At 38.1% G+C, this 15,067-nt stretch overlaps 1 protein-coding gene across 3 annotated transcripts; it reads right to left on the minus strand.

Moving 5' to 3' along the window:
- Positions 1-2,116: 2,116 nt before the first annotated feature.
- LOC125235241 lies at positions 2,117-13,730 on the minus strand. 3 transcript variants are annotated; one of them, XM_048141735.1, is made up of 3 exons: positions 13,523-13,730; positions 6,597-6,603; positions 2,117-5,902 (listed from the first exon to the last, which is right to left on the minus strand). In XM_048141735.1, exon 3 carries the CDS (start codon positions 5,896-5,898, stop codon positions 5,395-5,397), a length of 504 nt encoding a protein of 167 aa, XP_047997692.1. In that variant the 5' UTR covers positions 5,899-5,902; positions 6,597-6,603; positions 13,523-13,730; the 3' UTR covers positions 2,117-5,394. The 3 variants fall into 3 exon arrangements, with proteins under 3 accessions (XP_047997692.1, XP_047997691.1, XP_047997689.1); XM_048141734.1 differs by lacking the exon at positions 6,597-6,603 and having other exon boundaries at positions 2,117-5,900; positions 13,521-13,730; XM_048141732.1 differs by lacking the exons at positions 6,597-6,603; positions 13,523-13,730 and adding an exon at positions 6,377-6,590 and having other exon boundaries at positions 2,117-5,899.
- Positions 13,731-15,067: the final 1,337 nt, after the last annotated feature.

Below are 15,067 nucleotides of genomic sequence, written 5' to 3' on the forward strand. Positions count from 1 at the left end.
TAATCTAAAACATGTTACATTTTTGCGGATCTTCGTTAGTGAGTATTTTACGATATTAATTTATCACGCAGGATTTACTTATTATGTCATTTATCATTCATTTTTATTTTTAAACTAGTGCTGTGGCAAAGTCTGTCAATTCGATTCTAATGACATTTCAGTTAGTTGATAGAAATCGTATATTTGTTTAAGCGCCTCCTTGTACATAGGGCCTAATCGATTCAACCAATTCGTAATTAATCGCTAGATTTGGCAAACGATACGTCTTAGCCACAAGGCAACATACTTCAAAACAAATGTGTCAAAATGTGAACTTACAGATCTGGGACAATAGGTATCCAGGGATATTAATACCGATTTATATTTTATACCTAAATACTTACCTAAATGAGCCAGAATCAATTTGTTCTTTGAAGCGTTATTTTCGTCGGATTACCGATCGTGGAAGCCGATTTTTTAATTTCATCCATTCGATTTTATTCAATAATATCTGAGAAATGAAAACCAAGTGACTAATACCACTAGATTCCGACTATCTATCGCTCGTGTATTCCAAAAATACCATTTCTCCGTTTTCCACAAATTTTCGAGTGGCGAAACGTAATCGGGTGCTCGAATATAAAAAAGCTGTTCGTGTGAACCACTACACGATTCAAGCCTCATCGGAATCGAGACTATAATGTCTAAAAAAATCCACATAAAAATGATAACATAGGCGCATTGGATCCGATTCGAACGTCATTTCGAAGATTGAACGAGACAATCCTATGCACGTATTACGGGACGTCCCGCTCAAAACTTCGGAACAATATTCGAATTGGATGCAGTATGCACCTTTAGAATGGCCAGTTTTTCACTAAAAAATCAGTGTGTCATAAAAGTTTCAACCTATAAAAAAGAGAATTGTTACAGTTTTGATGATGCATACCTGTTGGTAGTTAGCTAACGGATCTATTTACTCGTTCGGTTTTTGGACTAAATGAAAAATTCTGATGATTACGAAATAGACAGGTAGTGCACAGTGCATACCATATGAGGAGGTATGAAGGATCTATTTTTGAATAAGTACCTATAGTATACTCACATTTTAAAGTTTTGCAGTTACAGATGTACAATGTACTTACCTTTAAAATTCTTGCGAAACATTTCCAAATCACTGGATAGATTTTAGGAATATTTCGACGGCACTTTTTTAATATTTGTACCTAGTTACAATTCAACCACCGCTGAAAGCGAAAAATGCGAAAATCAAGCTAAGAATTTACCGAGAGCTGGAATAATAGTGAACAAAGAGATCTTGTTTTTCTGGTATTTATTTCAATGCATTTTTCATGACATAATACTAGATATTCCAGTACAGATGCGCAGTTATAATCAATAATTGGATATTAGGACCTATGTTGCAAATTCCCTAGTTTTACTTGTTGTTTCTGGTCTTACATGATTTTCAGATATAATAAGAAAGATAAGTAAGTAGGTAAATTTTAAAACTTTGTATGAAAAGGTATACTTATTATAGCATGCTATAATGAAAAGAAAAGAAAAAGAAAAGAAAATATTTATTAATAACATCAGTTATAGGTCAGTTTCCATTTTTACATTTTAGTACTATTCTACTTATTATTATTATAATTGTATAATTATTATGTATGTACATTGTACATATCAAAATTTTATATATATATGTATGAGTTAGTCTACTTATTTAACAATTAATTTATGTCGTAAAACTGTGCATGTAGTAGCCATCGTTTAAGCCTGCCTAATAATGCAGGTAGGTACATTAATTATTAAGACTGTTATTAGGTATATTTAGTATTCAATATTAGCTAAGCAATATTGTTAAACTTTGGTGGAATAACTCGTTAACTACCTACCTAATAAGGCATTCTAAAGATAGCTTTTCGTCGAACTGACTAGGTACAGTCACGGACTTTAATTGTTGATCCACTTTTAGCTCATTTTAAACTGGAACGTCATAGCTTAACTATGAGATGTCTAGTATACAATGACCTAGAAGTGGGTCAACAATTAAAGTCCGTGACCGTACATAAAATCAGTTAATATACCTGGTTGTATTTCTCGGGTGGGGGTTTAGGTAATTAAAATAATCTGATACAGTTTAAGTAATATTTATTTAATGATCTCTTAACCTATGACAGGAAACATTTATAAAATAGCAGCTAATCACAATAATAAAATTATTATAACATTTACAAAACGTTCTTATTATAAACGCCGCGCAATATCTCGCCTCTAATTTATTTTAATACTAAATTGACTAATCCATTGAAATTGTTCGCGGAGGCAAAATAATATATTTTCCCTCCACGCTCGGAAACAGCCTTGCAACGAATTTTCCTCAAAACAGAGAAAACTTAGTAGTTACAACGTAGGAATACCAAGGAGGTGTTCTTTGAATCGATATAAAATAATATATGGCATATTGATAAGTACAGTTCTACGGATTTCATTATTGAGCATGAGATTTACTTGAGATATCTGGACATGTTTTTGTAAAACGGAACCAACTCACCAGCCTGACAGACAACTGGCCAGTTCAAGATATACTGATAATCTACGTTTTTTTAAAGGTTTAATAAATCTTTTATATTTGGGTTGGTTCTCGATTCTGCAAAATCAAGTCCATTTATAAATATATCAACATATTGATATTACTGTGTTTGCCATTGGCAGGTTTCACAAAATGACCGCTTCATTTGAGTATTATTTCCACATTTCAAAACTCACAATTTGTTAAAGCAGACGCAGCTGGCGAGAGCTAAATATAACATTATCTGTTACGGATATAATATTGTACAAAATCTGATTGCCATTCGCATCCACGTTAAAATAGAATGCCATGAACACATTTATGTGAAAAAAAAGCAACAAATGCAGAAACAACAAAATAAAACTAAAGTGACTTAAGTAAACAAAACAAAAAGTTTCAAATTAGATTTGTCTGGTAAACAGAGTATTTAGAAACATTCAACGCCATTGTGCATTTTTCCACTCACCAAATCCTGTCAGCCAACATTAAAGAAAATGAAACTAAAATCTCAAAGCCTTTGAAACTACTCCGATAAAAATAAAATATAATATTATGTTGGCATTTCTGTAAACCTAACTCAATCGAGCACATTTCTCGACTCTTCTTAAACTAGAGGCTCGGCATTACTTATTTATTTCACTAAAATCTCACATCTCTTTGAGGAGAAATTTCTAGAAGCCACGTTCGAATATTAATTTTCTATTCGAACTCCTTGATGATCTTGTTAAGTACAAATAAGACTGGTGATTCAACACAGTCAGTTACGGAAACAAAAGAAAAGGAATAACAAAGAAGGAACGTATTTATTGTAACGATTGTCAACTTTTAAATAATGATGGTCGTATTTCGTAAGCAGATGAAATAATTTGCGCAAAACTGTGTCGACACTTTACAAGTAAACTGAGTTAAGAGTTTAGTTACTCCTCCAAATACAGTCGACCAGAAAAATGTCGCTATCTAGATAAGAATCGGTTGACGGTATTTCTTGTGCGGAAAACTTTTTTCGAAGAATTTTCGCGACCGTCGTGAATTCGCAGAGATATCGCTGGCGCGATGGAAACGACGGGGAAAAATGATTTCCTTAATATTTACTTACGATCTACAATACATTTTGGTCATTTACATAATTACTTGTTCGTTTCTTTGTGGTTATTTATCAAACGTGGCCAGTAGAAATACGTTACGCTGAAAAAACTACCTACGAATATGTGCGTTTTCATTTGTAAAATACGTTTGGTTGCAATTCCAATTGAATATCGTGTGAACAGTTTCTGAACGTCTCGTGTTATTTGGAACACCCTAATTTTGTCGAGTTCTGGCCTTATAAATCACGTACGCGGCCTCCCCAATAGGGCGACGGCCGGCAAGCACTTAGTTATGTACAGTAAAATGCTTATCATGTTAACATACAAACGCAGTTCCAAATAATAAAAAAATCTACATTTTAAATGTTCACATTACGATGTCAAAATGCCTAAATGCTAAAGGCGTATCGCCTCAAAATCCGGTTAATCCGTATAAAATGGCCAAAGAAAGGGAATCAATTTTCAAAGCATATTTTGAATACAGCACAATGTCCAAACGTTTGGGAAACTAGCACGAATACGACACACAGGCTAGGCTAATATCACAGGAGTGCTGGGAACGCTGGCCTCCGCCCGCCCGCGCCACCCCGCCTACCCATTTACCATTCAGAGGGGTGAGACGGACCACTACCGATATATTTTGCGACGATTAACATTTCTAAAGAAAATAACATCGAAATTACCAATGATTTCTTCACGCATTGCACAATCTGCCGACTGATTGCCAACAACCTTATTGTTTCAGATAAGATACCTACGCTCTTATATTTCTTAGTCTTTTTCAACTCCGATACATAATACAATAAATTAATATTGAGTAACATTTTGCAACAAACAGCAAACACATTGGTAACAAAATATAATCATTATAAGACGGTAACAGCATTAAAATATAAGACAGAACGTCAACGATATTTTTCCGTCACTATTAGGAAGAGTACAGCTAGGAAAGTGGTACGTGACAAAGTCGTGCCGCGCATACCGCGGCGCGGCCGCCGAGTCAGCAGAGTGCGCCGACTAGTTCACAGATATCGCGTAGATCGACTATAACACCATTCAAGGTGTTTTTTCCTACCGACTAACGTAACTCGCGGTAGAGCGCCTCGCGTTGTAAACGCTATGTGCAGCGCAATGCACTTTTACTTTCCAAGTGATCGGATGTTTAGAAACTGTCTGTGTTTCGGTTAGTTCGCGCCGAACTTCCCGTACTAAACTTATTCAAATAAAAATAATACTTTAGCGTCGGCGTCGGCACAGCCGTTCCCAGTCGTTTTGCACTATTACTTAATCACTATCTTTAAATTATGTATAGTACAATAATGTAACATTATAATCGCTTAGAACTATTCTCCAATGTGTATCATTAACTCTCCGAGTCCCATGACACGACGCGACGTCATAGCTAACCAAACACTTCAACTGTGCGATAATAAAAAAATAAATCGTTGAACACTAATTGGACCGCGCCCGTCGGTAGCGCCTGAGCAACTTTCACTAAATAATAAAAAACGCACTAACAAAGTAAGTACTCCTTAATAACAAAGAATTGGCTAAACGTCAGTCCGGGGTAACGTCCATGATAACACACTGTCCCGCCTCGAGCCGCCGCGCATACCGGGCTGCGCAGGCTCTTCTGACACATTTGTTTCCGAACAGTGTCCGGTAACGCGGTCAGCGACTCGGGCGCATTCGGGGTCACACGAGCGCTCACTCGCGCTCGCTTCACAGCGGGGTGAGGTGCGCCGGCCTGCGCGGTCACGAGTCGAGCACCGTCAGCAGGCTGGGGGGCAGCAGCGCGTCCTGCCGGGGCAGCTGGCGCGCCAGCTGCGCGCAGCCGAGGTTCGCGTCGCCCAGCTCGGGGATGGCGTCCAGCAGGGCCAGGCACTCGTCCTCGACCGCCCTCCGCGCCTTCTTGCCGACCCACGAGTCGTCACATTCCTCCCTCGCGCGGCGTCTGCGCGCCTCCTTCTCGCGGCGAGCCTCCTCGCTCAGTCTGCAGTAGGTGTTGTTTATGCACACGGACCGGCGCAGGTCACGCGCGGGATCTTCGATGTTTTCTAGTTTTTGGGAGCAGATCTCGATGACGCGCTTGCGCTCCTCGTTGGCGCGCAGGCGGGCGGAGATCATGGAGAGCTTGGGGCGAGCGGCGGGCTCGGTGCGCGGCGGGCCGAACATGTCGTCCTCCAGCGCGTCGGCGAGCGCGCAGCCGGCGCCGGCCAGCCCCGCGCCGCGGGCGTCGCGCTCCTCCTGCGGCGTCATCCTGCAACAACAAACAACACTATTAACTACCAGTAAACATCGAGCGTGAAAACCCACGCAAAATCACCGACGCGCATAATCGGAAAACTCATGGGAAAGCAAACTAATTGTTCATCGCCTCAGGCGATTGGCGTACTATCCAATCGAAAGTAATGTACAATTATATTTCATGAAGCGATTATTTTCATTCATTGGACCCAATATTAAAGTGTAGCGTCATCATTGAGTCACACCTACGTTGGCCGTTATTCAAAAAACTAATTGTAACAAAACGGTGAGGTAAAGATTGTGAACGATTTAATGACCTTATTACGCAGCCGAGGCAATAAGTCTATGTTTTGTCACGGAACGAGCTTGTTTTTAATTACAATTGTTATTATAGGCGGCGATTCGCGAGCAAAACAAAGGCGCGTACTTAAAAACTCAACAACAAAACGGCGGAGCGACACCTTGACAGCGGCACAGTTCGAACACCCACCTGAAAGATATATCAGGAGTCAAGACGAACACTCCCGAAACCAGCATGATCACCGGGCCCTGATTAAACACTGCTCAATGTCACAGCAAAGTTCAAAACACTGGCACAATACGAGCGCGCAATCCGTCACTTTGTCCTCGACGACGGTAAAAAAGAGAAGTGAAACAAAAATAAACCGCTCACAGCGCGACGCGTGCGCAGCGCGGCGATCGCTCGGCGAATGACAATGACAACATACTTCACTTCACTGTAGATAAGACATTGAAAAAGCCAATTGCGTCATTCGTGCACGGCTACGTACATACGTCGTGCGGAGAGGAAGCCGTGACGTCGAGCCTCGTCATTTTGGACTCTATTGACTTGCCACCACGGCTCAACCGTTCGCCGTGGCCACCAAACCATCGGCCCACAACAATATTGTAAAAGTGAAATCCCCTGTAGAGGTCAGCCGAAGACTTAAAATGTAACTACGATGCAAGAGCCAATTCATTGAAGAGGCAGACAAAGAAGAACTAATATACGACTTCCAAATTAGATACCTGATATAATAACTTCCACTTTACACCACACAACAAAGGAGAAAACAACATCAACAAAGGAGATAACTCAGAGGTAAATATAAACTGGAGATCAAACACCACCTGTACTGGAATGCGTCTTTACACAGTCTGATAACAATATTTCAGGGTAACGAGAAAACATCGAGGGCTCTCAAGGTTTAACAACGACCCTCTCCGATTTCCCGGCCCAATAACGAAGCAAAAGGGAAACTGTCACAGAATCCAATCATTTTATACTCACAACAACAATATGTAAAAAGACATGATATTTGAAATTCGTATTTGATAATTGAGTTGGAAATTCAACCAAGTATTGTGGTGTAGTTGTTGATCCATTGAAATCGTATCAATTAAGGGGTGTCGGCTTGCATCAAATGAGGTAGTTCTAATTTGCATTCTATATTATTAGAGATGAAATAGTGATGTCAAATCCAAGTTTTCCACCTCGAAAGCCGATGGGGTCATAATTAAATTCATGGAAATCCATAAAATTTTAGGACCTCTTCTGACTTTTGTTAAATTTTACCACCAAGAACCTTTTTAACGGCAAAAGTGGCTATGAACAATTTTATGTCTACTAAATTATCGTTATTATGAATATAATTTTATCTTGGTAAGCCATATATTTACTGAGATACGGTCATTGAAAGTTTTGCACAATTTCGACAAAAGCGAAAAGTAGTTGTAGCTTTTCGGAGGTGTATAATCTTTTTTAATCCATAGTGAACATGATTTTTTACGGAGTCCACAAGGCTTCATTTCTCAACCGACGTTGGAACCACCAACTCCTCAGGTTCTGCTTAAAATGAACAATTTTTAGTACTTACAAAGAAGGTTGTACCAGCAGTTGTGGTTGCGAGAAAGTAGGTGTCAACAGCTCAGCTGTTTGCACCTACTGCAGTGGACAATTCTGCGGTAAAGTTACCAGGTCTGGTGTGTGCCAATGTTGATAAACCACTCGATGATGATCCACCATCAGATGACGATTTTGACCTTCCTGATCAGTTGACGGAGACATACTACCTCGGTAAGCTTTCTCCTAAAGGAGTGCTGTAGATTCGAAGGCCCAGTCTAGTTCATTTATCGTTAACTATGTTTATTTCACTAACTAACCCTACTTCATATAATTCATATTGCAAACCTTTGAGAAGCCGAATCTTCGAAACTATTTGACATACCAAGACCAAATTAGTCTCATTTAATTACAAATTTTGTCTACTTTAAATTGTGTATAGTTACTTTTGCCGTACCATGGGTCCTTTGTTGAATAAAATCGTAAATGCTGAAATTTTCTATGGATTTTCGTGTATTTAATAATGACCCCATTGGCTTTCGAGGTGGAAAACTTAGATGCCGCATCACTATTGCATATACAACAATATGAAACACCAATTAGAACTACCTCATTTGATGCAAGGCTGAATGTACGATTTCAATGGATCATGTGGTAAGTAATCCAGTAAAGAGTTTACGTTTAATAATGTCTTGTCTAGCCCCGCCGAGCTCGATCTTATTATCGAAAGGAAAGTCGTTTCAAGATACGTGTCGCAGCTCCAAAACGACTGTTTCTAACCTATCATCCTCGTCTGGAAACTTCAATATTAAACCTTGGAACATTTCAACAAAATCGCTGATAGGTATTCCTCATATTGTGACGCCATTAGCAACGGAAATTACAGGAAACTACGCAATCCCATCGCCTCTGTGACGAGGTTTCATTAAAATTTTGCCTGGATTGTAATAAAACCATATGTATATTATTAATGTATACGGTTTTAAGGTATCAGTTTTTACTGAGTTTGGTACGATTCGAATCCAATCGCTTGAAATTGTTTCCGTGCTCAGCAAACCACAATCCTTTGTTTAAATCATCAATCGTGAGAGTACTAGGCTCGCTAAAAGCATATAAAAGTAAAACAAGAACTTACCATACATGTAACGGGTGAACCACAAAGGGTTTTATAGTGACAGTAACAGAGAGCTTATGGAAAATTCACGAAACTGCAACTTTCGAAGCGCTTGACCTAGAAAGCCGAAATTCTGCAGATTTGCTGGGACATTCTCTGCTTTGATTAAAGCGGCGCTTATATAAAAACACAATGATGTTTATGAGCCTAAATAATTACACAACTAATCACCGTCAAAGGTCTTATCGCGACAGATTAACATTAGATGACGGAGTCAGTTAGCGGTACAATACAATATTATCTGCCCGATTGCGACTCACAAGTAGATTGAATTCGAAACTCGGCGTCGCAGTTCAAAGTTGCCCAGCGACGGGGGCAATTGAAACCGTAAAATAGTGACAATGAGAAGCCCCCGCCGCAGGCTCGCACTTGGCCGGTTTTTTGAAGCGGCGACAGTGCGCCGCGCGACCCCACCAGTTACGATCTAATAAATCTTGCCCAGCTCACCCGCTGCCTACTACTACCTGCACTTTCTTTTCTCTGTCTCGCACGAGACGGGGCACGAAACGTATGCGCTTGAAACGCTACCAAAACGCGGACCTTTTTTAAAGCCAAGCTTTAGATATTATCTAAGTGGGTGACGCTGACGAATAAACACGGTAGGTAAATAAGTATCGTCGAGGACATACATTAAACGAAAATTGCAATAAGGGTCGTGTTTAAGCTAACTTTGGAACTTAATAACCTGGAATCTTAATTGGTACTGGTTTTGAAGCAGACTTATAATTTCGCAAGTGTTAATGAGATTGACGCTCGCAAGGTCGTTCAAGATTGTCGGATACGTTGGAACTATCACGAATAAGACTATACACAGAATATTCAAAACCGGCCTATTGGTTGCATTTATTAACGAGTTATGTCACGGTCTCACGGTGGCTCGGATTATCAGACCGTTATCGTCCTATGTATATGTGATAGCAAATTTCAGTTTAATATTATCACATTGAATAACTCTGTGCCAATATTCCGTAGTGAGAGCGTTGAGAAGATTTGAAGTATGTCGGTTGATCGGGAGCGTGTGGGTGACGTTGATCTTCGATTCTGACTTTAACAATGATCCCAAAAACATAAATAGATAACGTTTCATCTGGGAAGAAAATCGTTGGTCGTTGCAAAACCTATCCACAGTGTAAAGAATGTCGTTTAATCGAAATAGCAGTTAAACAGCTCACAAACAGAAGTTACGGCTAAAGAATGAGCTGTTGAAGCCGCACCGACACTTTCACCGACCCTAGCATGCCCTTAATAGCCTCACCATAACACAACGATACCTCAACTTTTCTTATACAACAAAATAACTACCGACAGTCTTTACCAATAACTGCAGAACTTCCAAGAGGGTATTGCATAATCGACGAATTCAATTTGAGAAAGTAACAATAGTTTGGCTCCATTAATTTAACCGAAACTAGCTATTTGTAAATGACAGTCATCTAGGCAAACATGCGCAGTAGATCGATATGCTAACAGGGTTATATCGTACAAGTGCTGATCTCTATGAATTACTCTCCATAAAACAAACAGCTTGTATAAATACCCTTGACTAAGTGATACTGTTTTGTTAAGACAATAGATGCTATCGCCATAATTGACGAAGAAATTAACAAATCTTGCAGATGCGCGTTTTGTAATGACTGTAGAATTACTGAACAGAGATAAATTACACAATCGCCCGATCAAATGTTATGCAATAAGCATTAAATATCCAAAGAACCGACACATGCATCTATTACAATTAAATCGTTTCTAGGTCAACGCTGCGACGCGTCCGCTTGGGAAAACTATGTTAACGTCGCAAAATGTACTTTCGAAACAACTAAAGAACGATACGTGCTTAAAGTGAACTAAAATAAACAATGAAGAAGACTGCAAAATGTAAATTGAACAAAAATAGCAAATTCCATGTCGTCCTCCATTTAGATAAGACAAAACTAATCTATTTACTTATCCACAATTATACTCACTTTGAACTGGTAATACGAATTCAGCAGTGAAAACTTTGCGCAAAGCGGAATAACCGTTAAAACACAACCGTGAATCGTCGACAGGGACCCGTGGAAGCCTGGAACCGCGTAATTTATCATAGGGACTAATCAAAATTACCATACTGCTGTAATATACATTATACCTCACGAATATAAAGCTGTAGCGGTGATAGGCGCAGACAATGGACGGCCGCGCGAATAAATCAAGCGTAATGGCCACGTAGTTGACGCTCTTTTTAAAGTTATTGGCTTTGTGTATTACTTCCTCTTTAATGCCGTCCGAATATTCCGTTCTGACAATTTACCGGAGCGTGTCGAGATGACGTGTTAATTGAGTGACGTCATTACGTAACTTCGCCGGCGAATTTTTACACATTCACGATAAGGTCGAAAGGGATTTAAACATTCCACTCAAACTCCGAGACAAAGTTGATAACGCCGGTGATTCTACGTAAAATGGTTAAAATTTTACCTGCACCCGATGACCTAATGAGCGTGACTCCAGCAATTTTCTAATTTCCTAGAATGAATACAGAATAGGTGGTTAAGAGGAACTTTATTAAAGCTCCTCGCGCAGTAAGAAACCTAGGAACGCTCTTGGCACATTTCCCACGGGCGGAAAGTTGGATGGGGTAGGTACTTATGTTTATAGATCGTATTAGACTGAGACAGTTCCTTCCTTAACGTTCAATTAACACATTGATGCCGCAAAAAAACGAGATTCACCGGAATAATGAGTCAGAAAATTTTCCGTGCCAGTATACTGCTTCATAGTGGACTTTTATAACAAGGTCAATAGCAAAATGTAGTAGAGCTTAACACATTGGTGGTGGTGGGCATCCATTAAAGCTATACGCATAATTCAGTAATAGGGATCAGCCTTGAAAGACAAAGCCATTTACAACGAAGTTGAGACGTTTTTCTCAGCATTTATTCCAGATGAAATTGTGAATGTCGCAGATTCCAACAGACTCCTTTGTGCCCCCGTATTGTAAAGCGACATGGTAACACGGGCGTAAATTGTTAAACTAAATTTTGTACAAGATTATAAAACCTCATGGGTTGAAGCATAACTATTTTCTCATTGTTGAATGTTCTATTGTTTTTTTTTCGTTCGTCCATCTGTTGCCATTCAGGTAATTTTTAACAGGTTTAAAAATAATGAAAGGAATCATCCCTGTCTCAAAGGTTTAATCATTTTACGAAATCAATTGTGTTTCATTAGAAAGGAAAAGCGTTGTCCATTCTCGAGACAAAGAAAGATCACAAGCCGGACTCGTGTAACGAGGTAAAGTAGATAGCGATGATAAAATCAGAAGTGATCTGATGGTTAATAAGAATTTAGGCGAATGCCAGACCGTAGGCGAAACAGTTAGGCGGGACGAAGTTCTGGCTGGAGCGCGGCGCGACAAAAAAAGGTAGTGGGGGATAATTGCTTAGCGCTGAACAAATAATGATGCATTCTAGCGTTGCAACTTGTAATTTTTTAGGTAGTAGTGTAAAATCTAATTTTATAGTAAAATGTATTTAATCCAATGTTATGCTCCACCTAACCTAAAGTCAGTTTTCTAACATGAATTATTTAAATAACTATCAAAATAACTAAAAATCTAATGACCCTTTCGTACTACCTTCTATTGTCAATATTTCATAACTGTAAAAAAAGAGGCAACATTTTTAAAAGACCAAAAATATGCAGCAATTGTGTTAATAACTAGTGCGTAAGCCTTTTGACATCCTACAATAATAGCCAAGAACATACGTAACAAATTAAAAACACGCCTATCATACATTGACGAAACACCCTACATAACGTAATATCGACTAGCACGCCAGAGTCAATGCGATCATAATTGAAAATGAAGAAATTCCAAAGAGTAGCGCCTATTCTAAAAGCGTTAGAAATGATATCGAATCTGAATAGCCTGCTTCCATCTCGCTCGCTCCTGCGACACGAGGAAAGAAAGAGACGGCGCGCTATGATCAGTTGATCACCCGCAACGAAAAAGGGGATGGTCACCAGGTAAAAATTACCCGAACAGCTTTCAAACTCACGTCTTAAATTAATATCTCACTAATAAAGAATTCTAAATTATCTGCTTTTGACAAATCTTGATTAACTATTACATGTTTAATTAACTTCAATTATTTTAATTAGTGTCTAACAGATAGTATGTTACAGTTCAGGTATGTTACTTTTTATTCTTTGTTCCTTTGCTTAAAAATATTTACTCGTATCCGGTTTTTCTTTGTTACCCATTTTAAACTTATTTATTGAAAATAATACGCCTATTTCATTTTATTTAAAATTTTAACAAATGCACTACAATTCACTATTCAACTAGTTTTTTTTTTATTTCACAAGTGTCATAATCTGATCAGATAAAAATAAAACAGTCACTTTGAATGTAAAATACCTTTGAAATTCAAAGAAAGAGCAGTTATGTCACGCTTATCAAAAAGTTTATATCCGTAAAATTACCATTTATATTCAAAATTCGCAACCACAACGGTTCAAAATTAAATTGTTCACCTATTTTATTTTAATTTAAATCCAAATAAAAAAATGCAGAAAAAAAACAATACTAAACAAAAAAAGTTACACCAATTAATTATCAATTAAATTACCTGATGATGACAATCCAGTGACACCAACAATCCGAAAGAACAATAACTGTTACACTTGTGTACAAATCGAACTGTTAATTACACATAATGCGAGCCCGAACGAGCTGTATCACAAACGATCAACTTAGCACTTGTCCAAACAGAGCTACATGCTCGAGCGTCACAGACACATCCGCTGGGGCCGGCGGCGCGCGCCAAACTGCGCCCGTTCGTCCCATACATAAGTAAGTTCGGTGATTTATAGGGCGGGGGGAAGGGGGCCAATGCGCCCCTTGCAAAGGATACCTCATTATCCTTACTCTAATCCATGCCTTTTGATAATTTTTCCCATAGTAACTTAACCTTTTCGAAATACCACTAGTGACATATTTATAGAAACTTAAATGCCACTCTCGTACGCCTACGCAATGTATTCAATCGGTATCCCTTTGAAACTCCTGTAAAACAAAGGACGTGAACTTCTACGAATTAGAACCGTACTTGTTATTTCATTCCCGTTTTATTTCATGTAGAACCGTACTGTTATTTCATTCCCGTGTTATGAACAGAAATAAATACTGTAACAACTATTTATTTGTGCGAAATTCATATCATAATCATAAATCGTTTATTTGCCAAAAAATATCTATATAGGTACATTTCCAAGCAGAACTTAACATAATTACATTTTTGCCATTAAGGTTATATCCGTCGGCCCCAAACTAGGCGCAGCCTGTATCTCGGGAACCGAAAAAATAGATTTAACTGTGGGACTTTGTCTAAACGGAATATGTTGGCCGTTTTGTTTTTTGAAAAATATTTTTACAAAGGTAATACAAATTACATTAAATTCTAGAAAAATGCATGCACAGAGCTCTAGAAAAATTAGGTTATTACAGTATGTCTTATTTTTTCTTCACTTTGTTTAGCCACATTTTCGTAATTTTTGAAAACTTTTTGTTCCTTATTTTTTATTTTAATAATTGCTTCTGCTTATTTTTTTTTACATTTTTTTTTCTTTAACTTTATTGCACTCTGAGAAAAAGTCAAATTTAATTGTAATTTCATTAATTGTTAGCTATTTGTCCCAGTCCCATTTATTTTATACTATTAGATTAACATATAAAGTATGCAAAATGTATTAAGTAATGAAAGCCTCGGCTTCCATGGCAATAAAATCCCTCTGAAAGATTAAACCGGGGCGAAAACAACCGGACTGTAATCCGTTTCCAACCTTAGAGCCAGACCGCTAGACAGTACCTACTAATTACATTACAGAGTGCTCATTACTTATTATTCTTACGAGATGAGTAAGACTTTATTTTTAATTTTATATTTATTCATTGGTAATTCATTCAAACATAAGTACCTAGATGAATTAATGAAATACACGTGAGTGCAAAAAACCAAAGAAATACATCTACGTAGTTTTTGCTGTTTTATAATTTTACCCTAATTTAATTTCGAAGCACGGTACTAAATGATTATTATATGCAATAAAGAAATAAATATTCTGTGCTACATTTTGTTTAATAAAAAAAAAGAATAATAAGAAAAAAAGTATTAACATAC

The sequence above is a fragment of the Leguminivora glycinivorella genome, chromosome 17, assembly GCF_023078275.1.
Source record: "Leguminivora glycinivorella isolate SPB_JAAS2020 chromosome 17, LegGlyc_1.1, whole genome shotgun sequence".
Taxonomy (NCBI): Eukaryota; Metazoa; Arthropoda; class Insecta; order Lepidoptera; family Tortricidae; genus Leguminivora; species Leguminivora glycinivorella.